A 27,324-nucleotide genomic window follows, 5' to 3' on the forward strand; every position below is an offset into this window, starting at 1 on the left:
TGGATTGCCCCGCGGGAAAGTGGCTTATCAATCGATAAGAGCTGATACCCCTGCCTTTTAAAAAATTTATGATCGGAGAGTTCTTCAATTGGATGCCGATGGTAGTCCCTGCAAAATATCTTCCTTTTCTTTTTTTAATTCTCGAGTTTCAATTCTTTCGAGTATATTCTCATTTTTAAAGTTAACCCTCGCTCGAACTACCTACGCCTAGGTAGTCTGTTGCTTACAATGGCCGACGACACAATAGCGACGTCGGCGACACCGCTGGACAAGAAGAGTAAATCTCATAAAAAACATAAACGACATCGCGAAGCAGACGGTACCGAGGGTAGTGAACGAAAGCACAAGAAATCGAAGAGTAGCAGCAATGCGATTATTATTGAACCAGAGGCACCAATTCAGATAGAAGCCAAACTACAGGTAGCGCCCATACCCGAAGCCGAGACCGAGACAAATCATAACGGAGGCAAGGCAGAGAAGAAGAAAAAGAGAAAGCATAAGGATCAACCTGCAGAAAATGGAGACGAGAATCACACACAAAAAAACGATGCAACAGACGTCAACGCATCGGCGAATGAGAAGAAAAAGTCAAAAGAACATAAGAAAAAGAAGAAGCACGACAAAGTCGAGGCCAATGGAGCGACATCACAAGATACAGTCATTCCTGACAGTCAACCAGCCTCCAAGACACCCCACGATCCCGATGCCATGGATATCGACTCGGCGCCAGTAGATGCCTCCAGTTCAGAAGAATTTGGTCAAAAACCATCCGAAAAAGAATACCCATTCTTCACCCAAACTGTTTCGCAATACCTCCCATTATTCCCATCAGGTCTAATTGAACCGATAGAAGGCTTCGCAGACCAACACTTACGACCTCTGCTCAACCGATACGTCCCCAGTTTCCGTGGAATCTTATTAGATTATCGAAACCCCCGCGTTGGAGAGGCACCTGGTAAAGGAGCATTAACCGAAGAAAGCGCAACAGATGATATCGTATTACTCGAGTCTATTAACGAATACGCGGTAACTTTCGGATGGTTGACGGTTGACGTGGATGTGTTCCGCCCATCGCGCGGCGCATGGATGGAAGGCACAGTAAACTTACAAGGCGAGGGTCACATTGGTGTTATTTGCTGGAATATGTTCAATGCTTCAATTGAAGCCAAGCGCTTGCCTCAAGGATGGCGATGGGTCGATTTACTGTCCAAGGACAATGATAAGTTCAAGAGCAAGGGGAAGAAGAACGATAGGGAGAAGACAGCCGAGGAAGCTAAACTCCCCACTCCAGACCCCTTTGACGAAGCCGAGAACGATACGACCCAAATACATACTACGGGTTATTGGGTTGACGGATCTGGGACGAGAATACGGGGAGGGGCAAAGCTCTACTTCCGAATTAAACATTACGAAGTGGGTGTTAGTGGCGACTACGGATACTTGAGTATCGAAGGTACGATGTTGAACGAAGAAGAGGAAAAGGCCAAATATGCTGAGGAGATGGAGGCGTTGAGACGGCGAAGGCTGAGACACGGCGGTACTTTGCGAAAAGAGCAGAAACGCTTGCCGGAGTTCAGCATGACCAAATTTGGGGTGAACGAGGCGGAAGATAACGAGGCTCAACGTGCTCCCATACAAATCGCAAGCCGTCCTGGAAGTGACACTGAGTAGGTGGACTACAATCGCATGTAATATCCAAAGCAAGGGGTCATTGGAATGGCGAAGATGGCGTAACTACCTAGGTAGTTTGGTTGGAAGTTATCCAACACATCTTTCTCAAACGTTGATAGGGGCGCGTTTTTCTATATAACATAGAAGATCCGGCTTCTTTGCATGAACGGAGATAAATTTAACTAAAAGGCCATGGCAACATTTGAGGGTTATACACTTTCTCTATTTGCGCTTGCTAAGCTAACTATAGCTTCTACAACATATGCTTCAGTCTCAGCTTTTCTTAACATGAATGATGCTCAGGGGTTACAATACCAGGTAGGTAACACTTTACGGCAACCAAAAACTTACCTAGGTACCTACCTACTAAAAGAGGATGAGGAGAAGTAGTGATAATCATAACTCGGTTAGATCATCCGGGATTATGTTGATTGGTCAACAGGCTAAGTGAGAAGGAACACATGATCCGTCAACACTCCCATAGTAAACCAACTTCATACCCAAATGGGAGTATACTGAGCTACGAATTATTGACTATTCTCCATATTCCGATCGAGGACCCGCTGTTCCACCGCGGTCGTTCCGATACCTATTCTTTAGTGATGGAACCTTCGTTTCCTCAGTTCCGCGATCTACCTGCTGAGCTTCGTTGTAAGATATGGCGCATGGCAATACCACGACGAATTGTCTCAGCAAGACTAAAACTGGATTTGGATGCGTGGAATGCTGCGACAGAAACGGACTGGATGCAAGTCCACTACAGGGTTGTTCCCGATGACCGGAAATCATTTCTCAATCCTGTAGCCCTGGTAAACCATGAGGCGCGACATGAAATGACGAAGAATTATAAACCACTTCGGATTAGTAGAAAAGCCGTGGAAAAGTCACTCGGGACGCGGATAATGGATCTTGATGCCTTTTGTGGTTCTTCTAGAATCCCATGGTTTAACCCGGAATATGATGTCCTTGGGTGGACGGAGCCGAAGCGCTGGAGCACCGGTTGCAACGAACAGCCGTGTCCCTTGTTCTTAGCGGCGTGCTTGTCGGTCAGATATGTCGAGTTCAAACTTGATGTTTCGATGAATACGCAACTAGAGATATTGGCGTTTGCTGTCCTGGATCGGGATCAACCACTCGAGACTCTAACTATCATCGTCAAAGAAGATGGCCCTAGGTACAGATTGACGAGACGTCCGCCTAACTCCAAGTTCTTGTGCGGGAAATCGAGGAACGATATGATACATGTTCTATCGCGATCACCTGTCTCCCTTTTCCCGTGGTGCAACATAGCAAAGGATCCCACCCAAAAGCCACACCCTCTGGTTAATCGAATGTTGGTAGAAGTCTCGCGGCCAAAGCAGAAGCCTCTAGGATTAAAAACACGATTAGGCACACGATTCGCCATTTACGGAGTTTTTGATCCAGATCATGAGGGAGCTGAGGAGTACGTCAAGGAGCATTGGGATGTTATGAAGTGTCCGAAACAATTTCAATTAGCTGCAGGACTCGTCGATCTGCACCTTGAACTTCCCGTAAGTCTGTCCCGAAAATAGGTTGAGTAGTACTAATGAGTAACACCACGTTGGTGGAATAGGAGTTTAACCAGTCCGTTCAGTTAGATATTTTGTTATGGCTCGAACGATTAAGGAAATATCTCAATCGCCCCTATTATGAAGGAATCGCTCCTATACATGGGTTCTGCACACCTAATTATGGATTGCCTGCGTATCCGGGATAGCGGGTGTTGAGCCTTGAATGCTGGATATCAGCGGCAACTTGTATACCAAAGAGTGTGGCAGAGCCAGGATTTGATGGCAGAAGTGTCACCGGAACAATATATCGTGAGTGGCCCGTTGGATATTCGCATTTCGTATAGTTAGCGTCTAACAGGAAGGTCAGGGCGGTTTCTGGAAGTTTTGATGTTACCTAAATAAGACTGCTAGGGTAAATGATGGCTTTGATCTAAATGTGTTACGAAGTTATGATATGAATTTATTTGTGAAGGAGCATTGTAAGAATTAAATCGAGATAGAGTATAGAAATAGGTACTTCTGGACATCCGAAAACGGTGTTTATAGGGCGGGTCCATGCTAATGATGTCCACGCTACGCACCCGTACCCGCTATATTAGGTACCCGCGTTGTAACCTGGGGTACCTAGGTAAGCTCTAAACCTTCTGTAATAAGCCTGTCATCATCAGCTGTCCGGACGGGAATCTTGGGGCTGATTTCTCCCACTCTTTTCCTTCGATATTCTTTTCTTCAACTTTACATATCTTTTTATTACATGTAATTGGATTGAAACATTGGCCAATATTGAAAACATGTCGCCCTCAGGGCTACGACAGTGTATTCGAGACATCTCGCCTTATCTCATACTCTTAGTTGCTATTAGTACTTTAGGACCGTTACAATTCGGATTCCATCTTGTAAGCTCAACTACACCAGTTCACCGAGTCACTCACTTTACAAGCTTCAATAGATCAATCCAACTAATAATACATTCTATAAATATCTAGGCCGAGCTCAACGCACCTCAAGATGTCATCTCCTGCCGTGTTAAACAACAAACCGTCTCTTCGCGATTATCCTCCGTCCTATCCTTCGTAACCTCTTCCCGCCCCTCGGACTCGGACGATGTAGCTGTCTCTTCCGCCCTGCCCGATTGCATTCCCATGGAAGATGCCCAATTCGCCGTCGTATCCAGTATGTTCACACTGGGTGGTTTAATTGGTGCACTTGGTAGTGGTCCTATTGCATCTGCAAAAGGTCGCTTGCTAGCTATGCGATTGACTAGTTTGTTTTATGCTATCGGTTCCATTATTGAGACTTTAGGTGCATCTATAGCTATGTTGGCAATCGGTCGAATATTCTCGGGCGTCGGTGCAGGTGCTGCCACTGTTATCGTACCCATTTACATCAGCGAGATCGCACCACCCCGCGAGCGCGGTACATTCGGCGCTATGACCCAGGTCAGCATCAATGTTGGCATCCTGGCCACACAGACTATGGGCTACTTCCTAAGTTATGGTTCCGCGTGGAGGTGGATCCTAGGTGCTGGCATTATCATCGGTGCTGTCCAAGGATTCGGTCTACTACTTGTACCAGAGAGCCCGGCTTGGTTAGCGGCTAATAGGAGCGTCACGCAAGCTCGACGGGTATTACAAAAGATCCGAGGGCGACACTATGACATCGAAGAAGAAACAGCATCATGGGGCGACTCTGCAGTGGCACCAGAAGAGGAAGGTCTTTTAGATGATCCGGCTGCCGTCCCTAGAAGAGATTCGACGACTAGTAAAGCTAGCGCGAAGAACACTGCTCATCTTGGCTTCTTTGAAGTTGTTAAAGACCCTCTATACCGACCTGCTCTCATCGCAGCTGTTGGTGTCATGTGCGCGCAACAATTATGCGGTATCAACTCTATTATCATGTACTCCGTGTCTCTACTCAGGGATCTTCTGCCCATTAACTCGGCTCTGTTGACTATCATGATATCAGCTATCAACTTAATCACCACCGTCGCATGTTCGCCGCTGCCGGACAAGCTAGGGAGGAAGACGTGTCTTCTGTTGTCTATTTTCGGACAAGGAGCTAGCGCCCTTGCATTGGCCTTGTCGATATTGTTCGAGACCAAGATCTTGTCGGCTGTAATGGTACTTTTCTTCGTTGCCTTCTTTGCCGTTGGACTCGGGCCGGTGCCGTTCATACTCGCGTCCGAACTAGTTGGGCAGGAGGCAGTTGGTGCCACTCAGTCCGCTTGTTTAGGCGCCAATTACATTGCCACGTTCCTCGTAGCGCAATTTTTCCCTATTATCAATGTTGCATTGAATGAGCGGTTCGGAGGTGCGGGATGGGTTTACTTCATCTTCACTGCCTTGGCCGTTCTCTGCGGTTTATTTGTACTCTGGCGAGTGCCGGAGACCAAGGGCAAGAAGGATGTAGATGAAGTCTGGGGTCGAACGCGACGTCTTGATTGAACCTTGTAAAGATTACATCGTGTAATAGGGAGATGAGGTAATAATTGTTTTTATTCAATAGTACACAGCGGAATCCGACATATTTTATCCAAGGTGATATAATGATCATGATCTCCCAGGTATCAATCTGTGGTATCTGATCTGTTGCTCGACTTGCATAATACCCGCCCTGACACCATCTATTACGTGCAATTCATTGTATGCGAATTTCTCTCCCATTTCTTCCTTCGCGGCCTCCCGGATGATTTCCTCCAGACCAGCCATTCCCGCGCATCCCATCACAATACACGCTATTTCGGACTTGGCAAGAAGCCTTTTAGTAGCTTCTTTAAGCTTCTGCCGTATGACCGCGGGATCAACACCATGGTGGAAATCGGAAGCGTTCAGCCCTGTAGACTCCACCCCGGCGAACTTTTCGTTTTCGTCGACTTTGTAGGCACCTACGTATTCCTTCACGCCGTCGGTTAAATGCTTTTCCCAGAATTTGCCCGTTGTGACGATGCCCCAGGTCTCACTGGGTCGGAGGAGAGATAGAGCGGCTTGGATGCTAGCCTCGAAGATTCCGGTGACGGCTAGATGGCGCTCACGGTTTTGTAGTGAGGGGACGAGGGGATGAGCGCTGAAACATGCTACTACGACGCCGTCGAAGGGGGAGTCTAGGAATGATGGGTCTGCTAATACGGCTTTGGTACTCTCTTCGAGATCATTCCCGTCATTGATGCTGGCGGGAGCACTGGAAGGTCCGGTGTATGTGTGAATTTCGGTTGACTGAAGGGAATTGGTATAAGTATTTCTTATGATTATATCCGCATGGGAAATGGTCTATATAATAACGTACATATGCTGAATCTAAAGAATTGATGACGGTCAGCATACCGTCGGTCATTGCCTGGGATGAGTTAGGATTTAAGACCAATATCTTGGTCGTTTTCCCTTTGACAAGCTGACTCGGCATGATGAGAATTATAGATGTTGAGATAGATTCACAAATATGTTCGTATGAATATGGAAAATATCAAGATTATTTTTGAAAATATTCAACTTGGAGATATAAGATGATTTGCCTAGGTAGATTGATATAATTGAGATTTCGAATAATAACTTGCCACTCTGATTAACTCCAGTGACTAAATCAATTATGTAAAATGCTACTACCCCTCTGCCCTGAGTTAGATACATGACTGAAGTATTCTATCCACCAATATTATTCTAAAGCTTACTGGTTCTATATCACGAACAGGCAATGGACAAATGTTATTCATGTAAATAATTTCTTTAGTCTTTTTAGCTATTAAAATTCAATGTTGCTTTGACTGCGGGGTTGCAGTTGGCAAGGAGGGGTATCACCTGATGATAATTCCTCAGCTCTTATCACGGTTCTTCACTGGAATATACGCAGGTACCTAGGTACTTAGCTACTGTAATAGTGGGGTAATAAGCCACAAATAAACGTCAGACTCGACACAGCCTCAATTCTGTACCCCCTAGCCTGAGCTGCTAGGCTTCCCCAATTGTTCACTGTTCACTGTCCACCCTAAACTGCGCCCATCGAATTGTTGCATTGAAACTGACGAACGCCTCAAACCTCCAAAAATCACCCTAACCCCGCCATTCCATCTTGAAGCTACCTAACTATATCGGTAGCCTCGTCTACCGAAGCAGCCTACACGATTTGACGCCAATTCCTCTCCCGAATTCATTTCCCTTTGCCAAACGTGTACGGCCTGCCTCTTACCGGCAGAAGGATTATTAAATCATGGCTGCTCCTCCTATCGGTGAGTAGTAAATCCTTACCATTCATTTACCTCGCGTGCCTTGCCAGCTCGAGCTTCTTAATATCTAACAATTAAGAACAGTTCTCGATGGAGGTACTGGTTTCCTAAAAGTTGGATACGCTGCACAGAACTTCCCCGAATTTCAATACCCATCTATCGTCGGCCGACCCATCCTACGAACCGAAGAGAGAAACAGCGACAATGACATCGTTCTTAAAGATATCATGTGCGGTGACGAGGCCGCCGCGGCGCGAACCATGCTTCAGATATCCTATCCCATGGAGAATGGGATTGTGAAGAAGTGGGATGACATGCAACACCTATGGGATTATACGTTCTACGAGAAGATGAAGATCGACCCGAGAGGGCGCAAGATCCTGCTTACCGAACCTCCGATGAACCCCCTGAAGAACCGAGAACAAATGTGCGAAGTCATGTTTGAGCGCTATGGCTTCGGGGGTGTTTACGTGGCTATTCAGGCTGTGCTAGCTCTATATGCACAAGGTATATTCCCCGTAGCTTGGGGATTTTCCGGAAATGTCAATTAAATTAACACAAAAATAGGTCTGAGCTCCGGTGTCGTCGTCGACTCCGGTGATGGAGTTACGCACATTGTCCCCGTTTACGAATCTGTCGTACTAAACCACCTTACTCGAAGACTCGATGTCGCTGGTCGAGACGTAACTCGTAACCTTATTGCCTTACTACTAAGGAGAGGTTACGCACTCAACCGAACGGCCGATTTCGAAACCGTCCGACAGATTAAGGAGAAGCTTTGCTACGTATCATACGACCTAGAACTGGATAAGCGCCTTAGTGAGGACACTACAGTGCTGGTGGAGAGCTACACCCTTCCCGACGGCCGAGTAATTCGTGTAGGTAGCGAGCGTTTCGAGGCCCCTGAATGTCTCTTCCAACCCCATTTGGTAGACTGCGAACAGCCCGGTATCGCAGAATTCCTCTTCAACACTATCCAAGCCGCCGACGTCGATGTCCGTTCCTCCCTTTTTAAAGCCATCGTCCTATCTGGTGGTAGTAGCATGTACCCCGGTCTACCGTCGCGGTTGGAAAAAGAACTCAAACAACTATGGCTTACGCGTGTACTTGGTGGAAACCCCGAACGACTAAACAAGTTCAAGGTGAGGATAGAAGACCCTCCTCGTCGCCGACATATGGTATTCTTGGGTGGTGCAGTGTTGGCGAATATTATGGCCGACAAGGAGAGCATGTGGATTACACAGCAAGAATGGGCGGAACAAGGGCCAAGAATTCTAGAAAAGCTAGGACCCCGATAGAAACTGAATGTTTTGCGAGTGGGCAGTCAATCGAAGGGGGTTTGTTGTGCTTAGAATTCGATGATCATGGAGTTTACGAAGTTGTAGCAAAAATGATTTTAAAATGGATTTTCAGCTCAAGGCGTGTCGTGTCTTTTTCTTCACACGAGTTTTTACTAAGCCATAATCATGACATATGAAACCGAGATAAGTATATATGTCCGACAATTTAAACATTTATGTATTACTGAATATTATCATCATGTCTTACAATAAGTTGGCACGTCTCATAAGGGAGGAATATCTTCAGCCAGGGGGTGACTGCGCCACATATACACTAGCCACATTACTCAATTAGATACCTCCAAGCCTCAGAAGCTCAATCTATCTCTCTTTCTTGCCTCAATACAACATTCAATAGATCCCGCGATGAGTAAACAACTCACAACAATTCAACAACTTTAAACATCATTCATCCTTCCTATTGGTTTGGATATCAAATTTTTGACCCGTTCTTGCTTTTTCTTGGTTTTACGTCATATTTAATTGTCATCATTTGATAAAAATCGAAACACCGTCAGCTCCTTAGTCACGCAACACTGTGACGAGTCGCCGCAGCCGAATACAACAAACAAGCACAACGACTGGCTATCCGACAGGAACACGCTCAAAACCCCCAACCCGTGATATTCCTTGTGTCCAGTCAGACCAACCTTCATAACTCATACCTATTTGCTTGCTATCCGAGACTCGCCCGACCTTTTTTCTCCAAATTTTGGGACCTAACCAATACGGGGAACGTCTCATCTCACTTCCACACGAACACACCGACACATCATAGAGTCAAAAACGCTTAGGCGCATGGAAGATCCCGCCATTTCTGGGAGTCCCAGTGAGTAGGAGAGCGAGTGTGAGTGCCAGTGCGAGTTGAGGGAGAAGAGACCTGTCTCATCTCACCCGAACCTGCCGGGAAAACCCACCGGACGCACGCCTGATCCCTCCTCGCTTCTCTCTTTTCTCTCTCGCTCGCTGGCTCGCTGGCTTGGCTTGGCTGGATCTGAATCTGGGTCTGGATCTAGACAATATCTGGATCTGACTAACCTAGGTAGCTAGCCAGAAGCTCTGACCCCAACCATTACACACAAGTACACAAGCACGGCAGGACGGGACGGCATACCTACAGGCAGCTGAACAAACGAGCAATCAAATCAAACAAGATCAAATAGAACAATGAGTCTCACTAATCCTTCCTCGGGGGCCTCGGGACCGGCTTCGGCTTCTGCGCGGAACCAAACTCTTAAGCGAAGTGTACAAGCGGCGTTTGAAGGTACGTAGTAGACAGGTCTTATATTACACATTATTTTTCCACCCATCAGTTGTATCATGTTGGTTTTAGTAATCTCTTTTGCTTGTCTTTCGGTTACTCGCTTGTCTACTCAGCACCGACCCAACTTTTTTTTTCTCCTTTCTTTCTTGGCTTACATTTTCTTTGCCTATCTCACGATCCAAGCTATCATCTGATTGGTGGCCTTCGGACTTTATTCAGCTTCGGCGAATACTGTGCCGCTGAATATTTATCGCCGGCGAAACTTGCCATGGCAGCTCTTACTTCGTATTCATAAAATTTCACCCTTTTCTTTTTAAATCTATCTCGTTTTCATTCCCCAAAAAGCACCATATAATTATGGTGCTTGGGAATGGCATCAATAATCCTATGTGGAACCGTCGGATACAGTTACAGGAGGAGCAAGACAGGATGTCTCGCGGCCCTGCAAACGCGGGCCTCTCTCTTCTCAAGTCCCTAGAACCAAGGGCGGGAAATCATTTGTTAACGCCCGCTTTCCAACCGCATGTTTCTCCGTTCCGCAATCAATGTACTTTGGCTTTCTCCTTTCTCGTATTATTAATAGCAACAGGCATGTCGGCAATACTAACCCCCGCATGCAGATCCCAACGATAGAGGTGGGAATGTGGGTTACCAGTCCAAGGTCAGGGTAGTCGACAAGTACAAGGTCATCGGCTTCATCAGTAGCGGAACCTATGGCCGGGTGTACAAGGCCATCAGCCGGCATAATCAGCCTGGCGAATTCGCTATCAAGAAGTTCAAGCCCGACAAGGAGGGCGAACAGATCCAATACTCAGGTATCTCTCAATCGGCGGTACGTGAGATGGCATTATGTTCCGAACTGAAGCACGACAATGTTATCCGTCTCATCGAAATTATCCTTGAGGATAAGTGTATTTTCATGGTGTTTGAATACGCCGAGCACGATTTACTCCAGATCATTCACCACCATACCCAACAGCCTCGCCACAGCATACCACCTTCTACCGTCAAAAGCATCATGTTTCAACTACTTAACGGGTGTCAATATCTTCACAGCAATTGGGTGTTACACCGCGATCTTAAGCCTGCCAATATCATGGTAACTTCTACCGGACAGGTCAAGATTGGTGACTTGGGATTGGCGCGGCTCTTCCACAAGCCGTTGCATTCTCTCTGGAGTGGTGATAAGGTCGTCGTGACAATATGGTATCGCGCACCTGAATTACTCCTAGGTAGCCGGCACTACACGCCCGCAATCGACATGTGGGCCATCGGATGCATCTTCGCCGAACTTCTCTCGTTACGGCCCATATTCAAGGGGGAAGAAGCCAAGATGGACAAAAAGACCGTCCCATTCCAGCGCAACCAGATGCAGAAAATTGTCGATATAATGGGCATGCCTACTAAAGAGCGGTGGCCTTATTTAGTCAGCATGCCGGAGTACAATAATCTTAACATGTTACAACCCCCAATGCTTCACCCAGGTCATCACGGCCACCATGGACATCATCACCACCACAGTAAATCCGCTGCGGCGACAAGCCATCTCGAGAAATGGTATTATAGCACCATTGGCGCGCACTCATCTACCTCGTCACCAAGCTCGAACGGTAGCCTCGCGGCCTTAGGAGCAGAAGGATACAAGCTCCTCGCCGGCCTCCTAGAATACGACCCCGAGCGTCGACTCACAGCCGCCCAAGCTCTTCAACATCCGTTTTTCCAAGCAACTAGTGGCGGAGGCGGGATTGCGGTAACGGCCGGTTGTTTCGATGGTATTAAGGCGACCTATCCGCAGCGCCGAGTTAGTCAGGACGATAACGATATTAGGACGGCGAGTCTACCTGGCACGAAACGCTCTGGTCTGCCGGATGATAGTATGGTTAGGCCTGTTAAGAGGGTTAAGGACGGGTAGGTCTTATTTTAGTCTGGCGAGGTAGGTAAGAGCAGAATGGGAGAACGGTTCTTAGTTTGGTTTATTATTTAGAATTACGGGAGTATGGTTTCTAGGAAAGGGATTCATAATGGAGCAATGGCGCTATAAGGCGGAGTTGATGGGTTTAGTATGGCAACTCTGGAATGACCTCAATAGGCGTCGCATCGCATTGCGTCTGTTGACCTGCCATATTTAAGGCGTTCTGGTAATAATCACAACATAGCATTTAGGAATGGATATTCTACATGATACTAAACCTTGCGATGACTTCAATCTCTATTCTCGAGCTATAACACGGAGTTCACAACGTCATCAAATCAAAGCCCAATATTAGTTATAATCTATTTCATTACTCAATACGAAGCGAAATTAATAGGTGCCTCAAAAACTCACCAAGTAATGGGCGAGTAAAGCTACCAGTATTACAATAATAATATCCAACAAAGAATCCAAGACACTCGACACCGATCCACCTTCTATTCCGCCACTCTCTGATATTAATTCGGGACAACATGGATATTCCACCACCCAACGTTCCTTTCCTCTTCCTTATCCTACCAATCCATTCGCTAAGACCGTCCGGTTCGTATCATGAGGGAAATTCGTGACCAAGAAATTAAAACTAGAAACTTCGGAAACGGAGAAGAGGTTGGTCGGGTGCAGTAACACTGGTTGGGTATATCCATTTCGATTCGACTCGAGCATAGCTACCGTCTACTTAAACTGGTATAGACGTGTTAATTATAGCGGTTCGCGCGCCATTATCTCTTCTCTTAACTTCGCACTCGCAACTAGTGAGATGGAACGTAAACTGGAGACAGGCGATATATTAGGGTATGGTAAATGTAACCGATCGCTCCGTCGCAATGCTATCCACACCCGTTTCTTCAATGGCAAAGCAAAAAAACTCTTCGAAAATGCGCACACGGATTCAACCACCCTACCAACGAAGCAATACACCTTTATCTTCATCGTATAGCGCAAAGAGCATCCTAGCCCGAACCAATCTCTTCATGTTATTAAGGGGGTCGTATAAAGCCTCCCCGAGTTGATGGACGATCATGGCTCGGCCGTTGCCATCCATTCTCCTCGGTGGCGTATAGAGAGGGTATTGTTCTAGATCAAAAACAAAGCAAGGGTATCAAAGGAAACAACAACTCAGAAGCCCTATTTCTTGGCTGGTGTAGGAGGAGCCTTGACATTGTTCGAAAGCCACGCCAGACCCTCCAATAAACCCTCACCCGTTGTAGCACAACTAGGTACCACATACCAGATCTTATCCTTCAACTTCGACAACTGCAGCGCCTCGGTTACTTCTTGGGGTTTTAGAGCTATAGGGGAATCAAATATTAGCTGCTGTAATACCATTGACCATACCATCCCAGAGATGGTCCGAGTAGATTGAGAAAAGGGGTTCTATGTAATACATACCATCGGTGATATCCTGCTTGTTGGCAAATACTAGAAGTAAACTATCCTTCATTTCTCTGTCGTTGATAATTCGGTGTAGTTCTTGTCTCGCCTCATCCATTCGAGCGCGGTCGGAAGAGTCGATGACGAAGATTAAACCTTGGGTTCCTATTTGCGCATCATATTAGCACGTCTCTCAACATTTCCGATGAAGATATAATCCAAGCTCATATCTGTGTCGACTTCCCCCACCAGGCGATCCATAGTAATGTAGAATAAAATGGTATCAAAGGGGCACTCCAAGTAACAATAATGTGCACTTACCGCTGAAGTAATGTCTCCATAAGGGACGAATCTTGTCTTGACCACCAACATCCCATACGTTGAACTTGACATTCTTGTAGGTAACTGTCTCGACGTTGAAGCCGACGGTAGGAATAGTAGTTACATCTTGACCGAGCTTAAGCTTGTAGAGGATAGTAGTCTTTCCGGCAGCATCAAGACCCAACATCAACAATCGCATTTCTTTCGATCCGAAGATCTTGCCCATCATCTTGGAGAGTTGACCCCCCATGTTGACTTTTGTTGATTTTGGTCAGGGGATATGAGTTAGAATAGGAGAAACCTGATTGACGTCGTCGCTTGTTGTTTATATCGAGTCGCCCGTATAGTCAATTCGCGTCGCAAACTTAGTTGAAATGTAGTGGTGTGGTTATAAGGAGTATGTTATGTCGTCGGGTTTATTAACATGTGAGGCTTGGATGGAGGGAGGATGGTAAGTAAAACGGCGATTTGCAACCCAACACGTCGTTATTGGTTGATTCGCAAGTGGCAGACACAGTAATTGGTTGAAACCACTCTGTCTCTCGTAGCAATCGTATCGTCAAAGGGGGTGTTTCGTTACGAACGGAAGACGGAGGTATGTACCGATGGGAGGGTGGTAGGGTATTCGCGCGTAAACAGTACCTTGCTCCGTATCCGTAAGTGTGAACTAGGTAGGATTAAAAATAGGTTAAATTTACAATTTCCGAGATTGACACATGCACGGTCAATGTATGAGGGAATGTGAGTAAAAGGAGGGAAAATTAGACTGAACAAGGTGACAAGGTGACAAGGTCAAAAGAAGAGAGAGAGAGGGAGAAGAAAAAAAATAGTTTGTCGTGTTGATTTCCAAACGTGGAAGATTAAATGAAACATTAAAGTTGCGCCAGGACCCCCCGTACAAAAAACAATCCTAGTCCTTAGATCATCACTAAATGTTTCAATTTCCGCTGCATCTTAGGGGCAGTTATAGCGCCTATAACTGCCTATAACCGTCAACGTTCATTCCCCTACACGCTACAAGTTACGCTAAAAAGCATTGCGCTAGAAACGTTCCAAATACTCAATTAGGTTAGATAAACGGTTTCCCCTGACAGGTACCGAAAGGTATCTACCTAGGTACATTGATAAGACATCTGCGAAGCTGATCTCGGGAAGCGACGGAAAATAAACCATACAATCTGATTGGCTATTTAGGAACGCTTAGGCCATTTCAATCAATTAATGTCATAGGTACCTGCCTGTCTACTGAACGAACAAGCAACTTTAGGTAGCAAGCAAATCGAGAAAAGGGGCACGTACTAGTATACATACCTAGGTACTATAATATACCTTACGTCAAGACATTAATATAACTGATACTCAATACTAGATGATAGAAACGCTTGACCACACCTACGGTAAAAAAGAATCATCTCAAAGAATTTCGTTTAGAATAACTCCATAATTAATTGCTTTTTTGGATATCTCTAAAATCAAGCATGAGATGAATGGTGATGTACGAAGCCTGTCCACAACATAATCCATTCTTTAATCCTTATGAGAACTGTCTCATGGTTGTTTCATACATCAATATTATGGATTATGGTGTTCCCATATGCCATCCCATCTTCAGTCAATACTGACTTGGGCAGGCAGAAATTATAGCTGGGCCCCATTGCTATGATCCTCCACTTCGCAGAATGCCTTGAAGGTTGTGAAGGAATCATCTTGGCCACCTTGAGACTCGAGGATCAACTCTGCAGTAGCACCAACAAAGTAGACATAACCTTCCTTTATCTCCTCGGTCTTAGCTCCCACTGTTATCTTGCCCTTGCCTCCAGTGCAGATAACAATACTCGGTCCGTCAATAGGATCAAAGGTGGCCTTAGATCCATCACCGTTAAGAACCGTTCTGATGACGCTAAACTCATCGATGGGAGGGTCATATAGTGTTGCTTCTGAGCCAGAGCTATATGCAGTGCGGTTTAGCACTACATAAGGGTATTCGGTGGGTGACATCTTCTGTTCCTCAATTGGGGCATAATTGTATGTCAGTAGATCAACTAATGTTTGCACATCCTTGAACTTTGGTGTGAAACCAGCTCGTACGACATTGTCGCTGGCAGCCATGCACTCAATGATATCTCCCGACACATAAGCATGAATATCATCCGCCTTCAAGAAGAGGGCTTCGCCAGGCGAAAGCTGCACGTAATTGAGGAAGAATAAAACGAACAAACCAACGTCGTCGGGAAATTGCTTGTTTAGTCGAGTCACCAATTCGGACATGACCTCTCCACTCGTAGATTCAATTCCACCATCTGCAAATTCACTTCCTTTGCTTTCAGCTTCTGAGACGAGCGCTTTAGCTGCTGTCGCTACATCTTCTTGTGAGGACTTCATGAGAGCAGCAAAAGCGGATTGAAGGGCTCTTTTGTTTTGGGTTGTAGATTCGGAGGAAGCATCACTTTCTTGGCCTCGAACAGTAGCAATAAAAGACTTAGCGGCATCTTCACCAACCAATTGTCGAAGAGCAGATACGGAGGATAGGAAATGAGCGATTTCTGAGAGCGGACGAAATCCGCATAGGCCTTCGAATTCAGTGATGGCAATAGCCATCTCGGGTTTATGGTTATCATCGGGGTAGTTCTTAGGATCTCTGGCATGTAGTTGTTCGGCGAGCTTCTTGTTCGGATGTGCTTGTATGGAAAGAGCCTTGTTTATAGAGAGTACCTTGAAGAGAAAAGGTAGCTTGTTGCCATATCTGGCCTTCACCGAGGGGGCTAGAAGAGCTTGGTTGGCTTCGACTAGGTCAAGCAGCGTTCGGCCGGTCTCGAGGTCTTTAGAGGGATTTGAAGGATGAGTGCCCATCCATAACTAGCAAAGTAATATGCCCAAAATTAGCGATCGGATTGCTTAGATCTTAGCAGTGGAAGACGCACCTCGGCATACGGCTTATCTGATTGGATGCTCAGAGTATCGGAAGGTGTTGCTGCGGCAAATTTGGCTGCGGCGGAATCTGATCCAATCTTTCCCCAATCGTAGGAGTTCACTCCACATTGGAGTCGAATCAAAGGAATAGGTAGTACCATTTTTTTAAGATCACTGAAGTATGGGGTAGGTAACGGTGTTTGTGGTGGAATTGAGTAAGGAATAGCGCAATGTTGAATTAATTTAAGAGTAAGGAAGCTCTCCTTGTCAGTTCGGCATAAACAGAAACACTTAATGCTTACCAAAGTTTAGCTAGACAGAAAATAAATTAGAGTGATCGAATAGAATTCGAGGTGATAAAAGCACCAAAGGTGGGGGCAGTTACCCCGCTGTGTAACCTGCAGCTTAAGGTGGATGATGCTGAACATTTTGAATTTGCAGTTCGTAGCCCCACGTTGCACCACGTGCTATCTATCAATCAATCAATGTGACACAGGGATACTTCCCTTTTGAGTAAGAAGCAACTTCCCAGCCACAACACACAAAACCCCAGCCACTTCCAACGAGACTTGTAAATTGTAAACGCCGACCCAAATTAGCGTATCATCCAGTTCGGCTATCATCAAAGAACTCAATGTCCAAACATCAACGTTGAATTTAAGATGATTATTACACTTTTACTTGTTGAGATTTAGTTACAAACGCAATGAAAATTTCGCGTCTTATCATCCCCAATGATTTTTATTCACTCTTCATATAACAGGCGGCGTTGTCGCAACGACTCATTTCGCAAACAACCACCCCCCTTCCTCAGGTACCCATCGTACCCATCGTACCTACCTTAGCCTGACCTGACTTAGGTAGCTTCCGACTTTTTCGGGAATCTCTCACCTTCGTTCCTTCACCTCGCTTTCCGGTGCTAAGTGATCCACTTCCCGCTGGTTTTCCTCCCACCTCTCACCTTTCCTACCTTTGCCGACTAAAGTAGGTAGTCGTCGTTACTTTCCCTCCGGCCTTGATCCGGATACCCAGTAGGTTATTTCTTCCGCACTCCGTCTCCTAACAAAAACACATACAAAACAAAAATAATGAACGCCGTAATAAAATACAACAACACTGTTCACTTTTTTATTCCTTGTCCTCATAAAATTAACTACATATGTGCGGGTCCATATATCACCTAAGAAAGTCTCAATTGGCTTTCATCCTCCTCTTATTTTCTCATCACATCATCATCGATTCATATTCTACGCCGCTACGAATATGGGAGCTGACAAAAAAACTAAAAGAAATTTAAATAAACTTGCCAGTAGTCTAGGTCAGGCTTGGGACGATCCTGTTAGTCCCCGCCGACGTCGAGGTTCCACAACAACTTCTCGAAGCTCGGTTACTCAGGATCAAGATCAAGACCAACCGCGACGGTTAGAGTCGAGAAACTCTGAAACTAGAGCCATCATTTTACCACCTGAGCCCGAGGAGGAAAATCCACGCAGAATGTCTTCTAGGGGAAGTCAACGAAGAGGACCCAATCGCAATAGCGAAATCGGCGAGCATGGCGAAGAGTTAGGCATGTGGAAGGATATCAAGGAAAAGATCCCCGGCGCAGCTGATGCATTCAATCTAAGCAACCAGACTGTCCTTGATATTCGAAATCAAGAAAAACTAATGGCAGAGAAGAGGGAGAATAACTGTAAGTTCAATTTCATTTTCTACCTTCTCGTCGCATAGATATTCTAACCAATTGTGCCAGCTATCACGGCAGAAGATTACAATGAGCTTGACAAGCTCTTTCGCAAGGGTGTAAGGCAAAATGATACAGCCAGTCAGATTCTCACAGAGACAATTGAGAAGCTAAAAGTATTACGTGCCGTTCAAAAGGCCAAAGAAGACCAACAAGAAGTAAACACATCTCGATCATCAACACAACGCAATAAGGAATCGGCCGCAGCTGCGTCTTCCTTATATGATTTTGACGGCTCTGGCGAATCCTCCGTACCCTCACCAAACCCAGCTGTGCCTCGCCGTATGGGTGGTGGCGCCGGTAGCAGGGGCGACCGTGATTCCGTACCACCTCGATTAGATCGCTCTACTCCGGCAGCCAAAGCAGGTAGTGCTGAGCCACAGACCGGAACAGCCGCCAGCTCCATCCGTTCTAAGCAGACATTCGCCAAGGATGATGAGGTCGCGTTCAAACCTAAGCCAGTCAACAACGAGCAGACGGACTGGATACTAGGCATAGTGCAAGACGTGCGCGGCGAAGGCAAGTCAAGGCGATACAGGGTTCTCGACGCTGATGTAGATGAGAACGGCCACCAGAAGGACTTCCGTACCAGCGCTAGCAGCATGATTCTCATCCCTAAAGAAGGAACCGTACTTCCACCCCTAGAAACGGGTAAGACTGTGCTGGCCCTTTATCCTAACACGACTACATTCTATAAAGCTGAAGTCATAGGGATGGACGGCGACGGCAAGGTTAACCTGAAGTTCGAGGGCGAGGAAAGTAGTAATACCATGCAAGCTGTCACACGTCGGCACGTGGTGGAATATCGAGGTTAAGGGTGCGTGGTTTTGCTGAATTTGGCTAGGAAGTTAGGTAGTTGATATGGTAGGGTAGGGCAGGGCATGATCCGGAGTTACTGGCTTGGGCGGGGCGTATGATCGCTGATATCAAATTCAAGAGGGCGTGCGGAGTACGAGTTTAGCCCTTGAGTTTCGCTGGCGTATAGCAATAATTAATTAAATGCAGCCACTATCACGGCTAGATTATGTCATCATGTCGGCGTCGGTCGATCAACGGAAAAGTAAAGGGTTGATTCCTTAGGCATCCATTAAACATGCGTTTTATGTTTATTGGTAACTAAGTAGAGAGGCCGCCTTCGACCATGCGCGAGCCTTGCTTGAGGTTAGGAAACTTATTGTAGATTTTTGTAAATTACTACTTAGGATAGGCCGCTATGAATAACCTAGAATCTTTATCGCATCTATCCTTATATCGCTCTCTTACTCGTAAGAGGGAGATGCGACTACTTGAAGTCTTCTCGGGGGAGGGGTTTGAAGTGGTTAGGGCGCAACTTTTTCATGCTCCGGACCCCGAAGCCATTGATTACGAAACAATCTCGTACTGCTGGGGGGATTCCAACGCTTGCGATTCCATCGAGGTTAACGGGAAAAGTAATAGAGGTACCAGCCAGTTCAGTTGCGGCTCTTAGGTGTATGAGAAAGCCTGACAAACCCCGCATACTTTGGATTGATGCCATCCGTATCGACCAAAGCGACCTGAAAGAACGAGGACATCAGGCTTCTGTCATGTCGAATATTTATAGGTTTTCACAGCAGAATCTAGTCTACCTAGGAGAGGATAGTGAAGAATCTGGCATGGCCTTCGACTCCATCGGGGGGATAGAAAAAGAAATAGAGCAAAAGATGCATGGCTTTTCCAACTTCCTCGAAAACATGGCCCAGCAGTTTACCGACGGTAATATTTTACATGAACCTATAGAATGCGAATTTGACGAAGACGCGATTACCGCAGTCTTTCAAAGAGCTTGGTTTAAGTATGCGCTCACTAAATATATTGGAGGATGTGATAAGACTCGAGACCTCGCTAATACAAAGGCTAGGCGACTGTGGGTTGTACAGGAAGCTGCTCTAGCGCCGTCTAATATATGCTTTTGCGGTAGTCAACCTCTAATTAATCTCCAGAGCTTACTATATGCGGCCCTATGGTTGTATTTACATGAAAGTTTATCCTCGGGCTCATCGTCCTTTCACCCATCTATCAAACCCGCCATCTTCTTCGCCATTATATTACTAGGTCACAAAGCCACTTCTACCGGGTTGACCATTTCCCTCTCGGTAAAATCCACAAGAGTTCTCCTGACTTCCGAACCAAAGGACAGGATATTTGCGATTGTGGGCCTATGCCGGACAATAGGGCATTCAGGAAAATATCTTGAAGCGTCTCTAATAGCAACCGACTACAGTAAATCATTAAAAGACATCTTGCGTGATGCAACTCGTTTCGCGATTCAAAAGGAGGGCGGGTTGGATGTTCTCGATCAAGTATCGCATGCTGGAGAGCTTAATCAGGGAAATTTCCCCTCGTGGTTTTTGCGCCTAGACACACCCTTCGACTATGATCGTGAAGCAATGGTGCTTGCGAATCACCAGTTCCGAGCGGACAATAAGAAATCCGTTCATAGTTACATGACTGGATCTAGTTATGGAGGGGCAGAGGCTCTCTTCCTTGCGGGCTATCAATTTGCGCGTATCTCTTGGGTATCCGAGATCTTAACGGAACACAAGGGCCAACAGTATAGGAACGGGGTCAGGAAATGGCTGGGTTCTATTATCAATAATTATTACGCTGGAGAGGACGAGCCGCGCTACACTGCATTCCCCCTTCCTCTAGCTCTCGCATTAATGGCGTTCACAAATCGAAGGCTTCGTTCACCGAGTGGGGATGAGCTAACGGAATTCCAAGCCCTTCTGGATGGGCTTCTTAATAACGACTCGTTGGATGGCTGTGATTCACAGTGGCTTAACTTGTTTTTCGATACTTGTAGAAACCGCCGGTTTTTCTATGGCACTGGAGGTTATTTCGGCTTGGCACCTCAATGTACTAAATTTAATGACCGGGGCTATTTACTGTTTGGATCTAAAGTACCGTTCGTTCTGAGGCCCATGAGCACTGACGATGCTTCAACTTTCCAATTAGTAGGACATGCATATGTTAGCGGTGTTATGGAAGGTCAGATTGTCGAAGCCAGGGAGGCGGGGGTTGAACCAGAAGTCGTGAAGTTGATATAAGGATTGTGTTTTCTCTGAAGTTTTTAAATATCATATGAGGCAACGCGGAACTAGATCTCAGAGGGGAGGCTTTACTCGTGATAGTACCACCTATGTAAGTACTATGTTGCATGCATCTAGACAGTGACCCAATAGCGCATGGGTGCGCCAAGAAACACCTCACACAGGCAGGTAGGGATGGGGCCCAATGAGTTGGCGGTATGAATGAGAACTGAAATGCCTCAGAATTGCTATAATTCAATTTTACAAGCTAGGTTGGTAGATCTAGAATACCTAGATATGATATTACTCACAGAAGACATACAATTGAGGGGTAGGGAAAAAAATACTTAATAGGATGCATCCCCATTTGACCCTGCATGCATTACGCACCAATCATATCCTCCCATCTCAGCCAATACGGTCCCTATCCGCGACATACCTCCACCCGTAGCCTGCTTCTTGAACGGCCACACAGCCAGCCGTTTGAAGACTCGATGGTCCACCTCTAACACAAGGAGGCTCTATGATTACCATCTAGAAGACTTCTTTATTCCGCCAAGGCAAAGCCATTGTTTCTATTGAGTATCAACAGGTAAACATTATCTGAAAATGAATCAAAAAGGGTTAATTTCCACTTAGGCTTTGATGAAAGACAATACATTATCCAATAGCTGTTGCCCCAATTCTATCTTTGTTTTTTTGGTCAATGTGCATACATATATGTCGGCTAGCATCATGGAGTCGGATCGGATAGATGATGCATTGTCTGGTAGAGTATAGCAGGCCGGGTTCCTTTATTAATAGCATTAGCCACAGGTGATTCTGCAAGTTGGTGCAGTTTGATTTATTCTTGACTGGCCTTTTGGCATTTTCTTTTCATTTCTTCTGCGTTTGAGTCAAGGCTGACTACCCATTTCTATCGTTTGCATCTTTGTCACCCTTCTCCGCCAAACTACACGATACCTTCTTTCTATTTATTCATCCCTTATTGAGCAGGCCTCGACAGCATACTGCATTGCTCTCTTTTGGCGTATCATATTCCCATTTTTTGAAACCCCGAAGACTGGCTATCTCTTCGGGATATACAAGAAACTACCCACGGGAATAGAATACATAACATTACCACATAATTCACTCGTGACGATGCTGGCAATCGTCATCCTAATCGCCCTGCTGAATTTCGCAGAGGCAGCCTACTTAAAAACACCACGGACCGCCAGCCCTCCGAGTCCAAGTCTATCTTTATCTTCAACTACAACATTAGTAGCGATACCAACTGCTACAATCGCATCTAGTGGAATATCTCCAAGACCGTTTCTTAAGTCAAATTCTACTGTGCCCCAGGTAGCAGGCACAGGCGTTACCAAGGCCGAAACGCGGAGTACTGCTTTACCGTTGGATGCGCCTACATCTGTGATACATGGGAGTGCGAACAACCCCGAGATCACACCATCACCTGAGCTTAATCCTCCGGGAGGAAACTTCCATGAGATTGGAGATTCTCCTATCAAATATGTTCAGACGACGTATTGGAGCTGTGTAGAGTTCCCGTTAGAAACACACTGTGGTTGGCACGAGCCGATATTAGATGCTGGTGCTGGTGGGGTTCGGTGTGATAGTGGCGGTAGGGCGGCTTTGCGCGCAGGTGTCGTGGCTGGAGTCGTTGCTGGTGGATTGGCGCTTGGGTTGTGATACCTGAGTTCGGCGGGCTTCGCGCGCTGGTACGTTTTGGTTCGGAGATACCTTGGACGCGTGATATGACTTATGAATTCGCTTGCTGTTGGGATATGAGATACCTTGGGATATAAAAGGCGTTTTGGAGTTAGCAGATAGGGCTATGTGTGAGCAAGGAATATCGTTAGCATATACTTATTTCTGCATAGCACTGCGAGACAGTCAGTTCAGTCAGTACAAACAACAAGATATCCAATAATAAAGATGTCCGTGTTATCACGTATGAATGTAAACCATTATATGCCAGAACAACTCCTTGATTTATGCTATCGTGGGGGAAATCATCAAATTCATTCCATCACGCCTCGAGGAAAATTACTAGTAACCATGCCGAGACTAGTATGTAGGATGTAGAGACGCATTTCCGCGTATAATGCACAGAGCCAGTGCCCAAGCCGAGCCGTTCCCACTCCGCAAAGACCAGAAAACCCAGAAGCCGATCGTTTATTTCTCCTTCTTCGCCTTGGCACCCTTGACCTTGGCCGTACCCCGGAGGGTCTTCTGTCGGTTCTTGCGCTGCTTGCCTGTATATTATTATGTTAGTATCTCTATATTTGTCAAGAGAACCAAGATATTTTCGGGTTTCGATATGGCGGAAGAAGTGAAAAAAAGAACGTACGCTGCTGTCTGGATGCTCGTTCGGGCTTGGTGGCGAAACCGACACGGACGAGGCGGAACTGGGGCTCGAATTTCTTCAGAGCCTCAGGAGAATCGTAGACTAGAGCGAAACCAGTCGTCTTGCCACCACCGAATTGTGTTCGTAGACCGAAGACGGAGACCTGGTCCTTCTGTGCCTTGTAGAGGGTAGCCAGCTTCTCGCGAAGTTGGTCCTTGGAGATGTTCGGTCGGCCGGGGTGGAGGATGTCACTATAAATTGTTAATTCTTAACTCCTTTTCTATAGAAATTATCGATATAAATCCAATCTAGTGTACTGATATCGATGTAATTGAAGGGCGCGGGAGGAAGAAGACATACACGACCATCTGCTTGCGACCGAGGAGAGGGTTGCGAATGAACTTGCGAGTTCGCAGAGTAACGGGAGTCTCGGAATCAGCCATCTTCGCGGGTCAGGATGATTCTTGAAATGAACAGTCCTAGCGAAGAAATTGGCGTGTTGATTATTTTTTTTTTATTTCTGGTTGTTGCTGGCTGAATGAAGAAATCGATTAAGTTGGAAAGGCTTGTACGAAATTTCGCAGCCGAAAGTGGGTGTTGTGTGATTGGGGCTAGAGCCGAGTTAAATTTGTGGTCCGTGCTTCTTTTTAGTAGGCATTGTACGAGGAGAGTGCGCACAGAAGTGGGAAGTTGCTTAGGTAGGCGAGGTTAAAACCCTAACAAATTTCTATTTGATTAGATAAGACGGATTTACTCCACTCAGCCATTTGTCTCTCCCACTCACACCAGCCACATTCTACTTTCTTACCCTTTCTTTCATCGAGGCATAAGCTCAGAAGGCATTCTACCATTCTACCAATTACATCACCTTCAGTAATGGCAATGCCGATATCTCTAAACACGTCAGTCCATATTATTGTCGGATTGCCTTCGTGGAAGAGATCAAGTAGATCAGATTAATAATCTCGAATTCCTCAGACTATTTCATCCGGTGTACAACTTCGTGGTACACCAAACGGGATTGTTCAATCATGTCGCAAGGCGAATCCGAAGCTAGGGACAACAGTATTGAGCGCTTCTGTCACCAATATTTACAATTGGAACGAGACCTAGACTATCCTCCAGCTGACCAATTACGGGAGGCTGATACCCAGGATATCCTTTATCATCGACTCTTTGCTGATGGTGCCATCTCATATCCCCCTCCCCAGAGATATCAACTCAAAGTCCTAAAGGAACTCACCTCAAGAATCGAAGCAAGTATCGAAGACTGGGACAGACATGTAAGGGACAGCATTTTCGAATTATGAGTGTAATTCCTTTGCCATGTAGCCATGGCTGATTTTCCATTGTTCTCAGGGAGTATCAGATGACTTGATGAATTCGCTCTCCAGTCTCCTCGCTCTTCCACTTCTCCCAGAACTTACTGCTGCTCAGCAGAAATCCTACGTCACATACACCCCGTCACTCATCACTACATCTCAAAATAGTTCTACCCCATCTCCTCAAATCACATTACTTGAATCGCGCAACCTCATTTCCGCAGCAGGGACCACCGGCCTACGGACTTGGGAGGCTGCTCTTCATCTTGGTCAGTATCTAAGCGCCAACCCATCCTACATCAAAGGCCAGGAAGTCTTAGAGTTAGGAGCAGGCACAGGATATCTATCAATCCTCTGCGCCAAATATCTCGGCGCTAAATCAGTTGTCGCATCCGATGGTTCGGATGAAGTAGTAGCAACCCTTCCTGATAACTTTTTCTTGAATGGTCTTCAAGATGACGAGAACATCCGGGCTATGGACGTCAAGTGGGGACACGCTCTCGTAGGCACGGAAGAGGAGGAGTGGAATGGCGGTAGACCATTCGACATTGTTATCGGTGCTGATATCACTTATGACAAGAGCGTCATCCCGGCCTTAATGGGGACATTGGGAGAATTAATAGGAATGTTCAATACAACGGTCCTCATCGCCGCTACCGAAAGAAACCAAGAAACATTCGAGGCATTTATCGCTGCCTGCGAAAAGATGTATCTCAATCCCGAAATTATCGACTTCGAACTTCCACGGGGCCAGGATCAACAAGGACCATTCTACAGCGATAAAGTACCTATCAAAATATGTAGAATATTCGGGTATATGTAGAATACCTGTCATTGAGATAATGAGACACCTTGCCTTTATATTTTTCGTCGTGCGCCTTACGATAGTGGTGTCAGCCTTGGACACAGCTCTGCCGCAATCATCATCTCAAGGGCGATGCGTAGAAACCCGGTATGTACGTTCGTCTGTTTGTCCGCCCCCGGTCTGTTTCATGTGTGGCTCACTGGAAGCAATCATCCTAAACTTGGATAATCTATCTACACCACAATTCAATGGAGTTCGCCTCTACCAGTAGGGCACCAGATGTTACTTACCTCTCAATTATCTTAGTCTGAAATATATACACGTTTCGATACACCTCTTACCAAACCGATACTTACTAGCACTCATCATCCCAATTGTGCCCTGCGAATACCTAATTAAATCTTCCACGTTTTGACCGGGTCTCGAGTGACACCAAGTCTCCTCGTCGAGGCTGCCTGCATCCGTCCATCCCACGTGTACAACGCAAAACTGCCGTGCAAACACTACGACACGGGATAGGGAGCTGCCATGCGGTGATAGGGTCGTGGAGATGTATGTGTTATTTATCATATAAATTGAATTGTTGAATTGGTTGCCTTCTACGTTCTGTATTATTTCTTCACATACCTACTAATGACAATCTTATTCAATAATGTTGTTTGGAATAATACTAACGGCATTGGCACTGGCTGGGAACTGCAGGGCTGGAGTCCATTTCACAACGGACATCTGGGTTATTGAACAGGAGAAGGCGTTTATTCTTACATGGACGGATGCCATCGGTCCAGTCGATATTGATTTGGTCAATCTATCAAGCTATGATTTTACTCGGAACAAGGAGATCGTAAAAGGTACGATCGGTCTTACATAGAAGTGATGACTCTGAACTGTTGACAAGAGATCTAGGCTATACTGGCAATAATACGTTCGAATGGGCCCCTGACGTCGACCTCTCCTTAGACGATTACGCCCTCTACATCGACGACGGGCGGAGCGTCAATATATCACCAACACTATCCTCTATGGGTCCATCTGTACAATCTATACAGGTAACGTGGTTCGCCTAAGACGTCAACAAGGCTCATCTAACCATATGCCCCGCAGAGTATCACATCTAGAGATGTTGGTGATAGTATTGGCGATAGTAGTCCCTACGTTGACAACGGACTCTCGTCCCACACCGTGGTCGGTATAAGTGTTGGTTGCACCGTCGGTGGTGTATCTCTTCTCGGCGTCATCTCTGCTTTGGTGCGCGGTAGGCAACAGGACAAAAAGACACCGGGGGATGAAGAGGCAAAGGGGCAGGTCACAGAGGAGCAGGAGCAGAAGCAACCAGAGCCCGTTGTACGCGGAGACCTGACTCTAGAGGATCACATGGATGCAATTACTGCTTCCTAACGTAAGGATGTATTCGGAGAGTTCTTGGGCGTGGTTTTTATATTAGCACGGATTCGAA

General features: G+C 46.1%; 13 protein-coding genes across 13 annotated transcripts; 9 read left to right on the top strand and 4 right to left on the bottom strand.

Annotated features, from left to right (window-relative positions):
• The first annotated feature begins 79 nt into the window (after positions 1 to 79).
• On the top strand, positions 80 to 2,152 carry F4822DRAFT_388166 (uncharacterized protein). Its single transcript, XM_051456862.1, has one exon. It carries the CDS (start codon positions 229 to 231, stop codon positions 1,669 to 1,671), a length of 1,443 nt encoding a protein of 480 aa, XP_051320208.1. The 5' UTR covers positions 80 to 228; the 3' UTR covers positions 1,672 to 2,152.
• Positions 2,153 to 3,839, top strand: F4822DRAFT_388167 (uncharacterized protein). Its single transcript, XM_051456863.1, has one exon. It carries the CDS (start codon positions 2,274 to 2,276, stop codon positions 3,222 to 3,224), a length of 951 nt encoding a protein of 316 aa, XP_051320209.1. The 5' UTR covers positions 2,153 to 2,273; the 3' UTR covers positions 3,225 to 3,839.
• On the top strand, positions 3,828 to 5,708 carry F4822DRAFT_388170 (general substrate transporter). Its single transcript, XM_051456864.1, has 2 exons — positions 3,828 to 4,099; positions 4,190 to 5,708. Exons 1-2 carry the CDS (start codon positions 3,995 to 3,997, stop codon positions 5,645 to 5,647), a joined length of 1,563 nt encoding a protein of 520 aa, XP_051320210.1. The 5' UTR covers positions 3,828 to 3,994; the 3' UTR covers positions 5,648 to 5,708.
• On the bottom strand, positions 5,709 to 6,961 carry F4822DRAFT_388172 (Asp/Glu/hydantoin racemase). Its single transcript, XM_051456865.1, has 2 exons — positions 6,486 to 6,961; positions 5,709 to 6,415 (listed from the first exon to the last, which is right to left on the bottom strand). Exons 1-2 carry the CDS (start codon positions 6,600 to 6,602, stop codon positions 5,753 to 5,755), a joined length of 780 nt encoding a protein of 259 aa, XP_051320211.1. The 5' UTR covers positions 6,603 to 6,961; the 3' UTR covers positions 5,709 to 5,752.
• Positions 6,962 to 7,167: 206 nt separating this feature from the next.
• On the top strand, positions 7,168 to 9,098 carry F4822DRAFT_388174 (actin family). The gene is made up of 3 exons (XM_051456866.1): positions 7,168 to 7,422; positions 7,504 to 7,926; positions 7,987 to 9,098. Exons 1-3 carry the CDS (start codon positions 7,404 to 7,406, stop codon positions 8,715 to 8,717), a joined length of 1,173 nt encoding a protein of 390 aa, XP_051320212.1. The 5' UTR covers positions 7,168 to 7,403; the 3' UTR covers positions 8,718 to 9,098.
• A 902-nt stretch (positions 9,099 to 10,000) lies between these two features.
• F4822DRAFT_388177 (Pkinase-domain-containing protein) lies at positions 10,001 to 12,321 on the top strand. The gene is made up of 2 exons (XM_051456867.1): positions 10,001 to 10,570; positions 10,644 to 12,321. The coding sequence occupies exons 1-2, from the start codon at positions 10,381 to 10,383 to the stop codon at positions 11,933 to 11,935; spliced, it is 1,482 nt and encodes a 493-aa protein (XP_051320213.1). The 5' UTR covers positions 10,001 to 10,380; the 3' UTR covers positions 11,936 to 12,321.
• Positions 12,322 to 13,025: 704 nt separating this feature from the next.
• On the bottom strand, positions 13,026 to 14,211 carry F4822DRAFT_47621 (ADP-ribosylation factor 6). The gene is made up of 3 exons (XM_051463539.1): positions 13,691 to 14,211; positions 13,388 to 13,534; positions 13,026 to 13,287 (listed from the first exon to the last, which is right to left on the bottom strand). Exons 1-3 carry the CDS (start codon positions 13,938 to 13,940, stop codon positions 13,124 to 13,126), a joined length of 561 nt encoding a protein of 186 aa, XP_051320214.1. The 5' UTR covers positions 13,941 to 14,211; the 3' UTR covers positions 13,026 to 13,123.
• An 838-nt stretch (positions 14,212 to 15,049) lies between these two features.
• On the bottom strand, positions 15,050 to 16,907 carry F4822DRAFT_388181 (mannose-6-phosphate isomerase). Its single transcript, XM_051456868.1, has 2 exons — positions 16,612 to 16,907; positions 15,050 to 16,546 (listed from the first exon to the last, which is right to left on the bottom strand). The coding sequence occupies exons 1-2, from the start codon at positions 16,759 to 16,761 to the stop codon at positions 15,329 to 15,331; spliced, it is 1,368 nt and encodes a 455-aa protein (XP_051320215.1). The 5' UTR covers positions 16,762 to 16,907; the 3' UTR covers positions 15,050 to 15,328.
• Positions 16,908 to 17,191: 284 nt separating this feature from the next.
• F4822DRAFT_47754 (SGF29 tudor-like domain-containing protein) lies at positions 17,192 to 19,417 on the top strand. The gene is made up of 3 exons (XM_051463541.1): positions 17,192 to 17,414; positions 17,461 to 18,290; positions 18,351 to 19,417. The coding sequence occupies exons 2-3, from the start codon at positions 17,864 to 17,866 to the stop codon at positions 19,154 to 19,156; spliced, it is 1,233 nt and encodes a 410-aa protein (XP_051320216.1). The 5' UTR covers positions 17,192 to 17,414; positions 17,461 to 17,863; the 3' UTR covers positions 19,157 to 19,417.
• On the top strand, positions 19,418 to 21,511 carry F4822DRAFT_47713 (HET-domain-containing protein). The gene is made up of 2 exons (XM_051463540.1): positions 19,418 to 20,154; positions 20,221 to 21,511. The coding sequence occupies exons 1-2, from the start codon at positions 19,679 to 19,681 to the stop codon at positions 21,407 to 21,409; spliced, it is 1,665 nt and encodes a 554-aa protein (XP_051320217.1). The 5' UTR covers positions 19,418 to 19,678; the 3' UTR covers positions 21,410 to 21,511.
• A 742-nt stretch (positions 21,512 to 22,253) lies between these two features.
• On the top strand, positions 22,254 to 23,326 carry F4822DRAFT_47768 (uncharacterized protein). Its single transcript, XM_051463543.1, has one exon. It carries the CDS (start codon positions 22,535 to 22,537, stop codon positions 23,081 to 23,083), a length of 549 nt encoding a protein of 182 aa, XP_051320218.1. The 5' UTR covers positions 22,254 to 22,534; the 3' UTR covers positions 23,084 to 23,326.
• On the bottom strand, positions 23,327 to 24,414 carry F4822DRAFT_47767 (putative 40S ribosomal protein S24). The gene is made up of 3 exons (XM_051463542.1): positions 24,102 to 24,414; positions 23,745 to 23,992; positions 23,327 to 23,649 (listed from the first exon to the last, which is right to left on the bottom strand). The coding sequence occupies exons 1-3, from the start codon at positions 24,182 to 24,184 to the stop codon at positions 23,570 to 23,572; spliced, it is 411 nt and encodes a 136-aa protein (XP_051320219.1). The 5' UTR covers positions 24,185 to 24,414; the 3' UTR covers positions 23,327 to 23,569.
• A 358-nt stretch (positions 24,415 to 24,772) lies between these two features.
• Positions 24,773 to 27,266, top strand: F4822DRAFT_424923 (putative methyltransferase-domain-containing protein; the record flags this gene model as incomplete). The annotated part of the gene is made up of 5 exons (XM_051460244.1): positions 24,773 to 25,024; positions 25,101 to 25,876; positions 26,571 to 26,719; positions 26,775 to 26,917; positions 26,973 to 27,266. 5 exons carry the CDS (start codon positions 24,773 to 24,775, stop codon positions 27,264 to 27,266), a joined length of 1,614 nt encoding a protein of 537 aa, XP_051320220.1.
• Between the last annotated feature and the right edge of the window lie 58 nt (positions 27,267 to 27,324).

The sequence above is a fragment of the Hypoxylon trugodes genome (genome assembly GCF_022578975.1).
Source record: "Hypoxylon trugodes strain CBS 135444 unplaced genomic scaffold F4822scaffold_1, whole genome shotgun sequence".
NCBI lineage: Eukaryota > Fungi > Ascomycota > Sordariomycetes > Xylariales > Hypoxylaceae > Hypoxylon > Hypoxylon trugodes.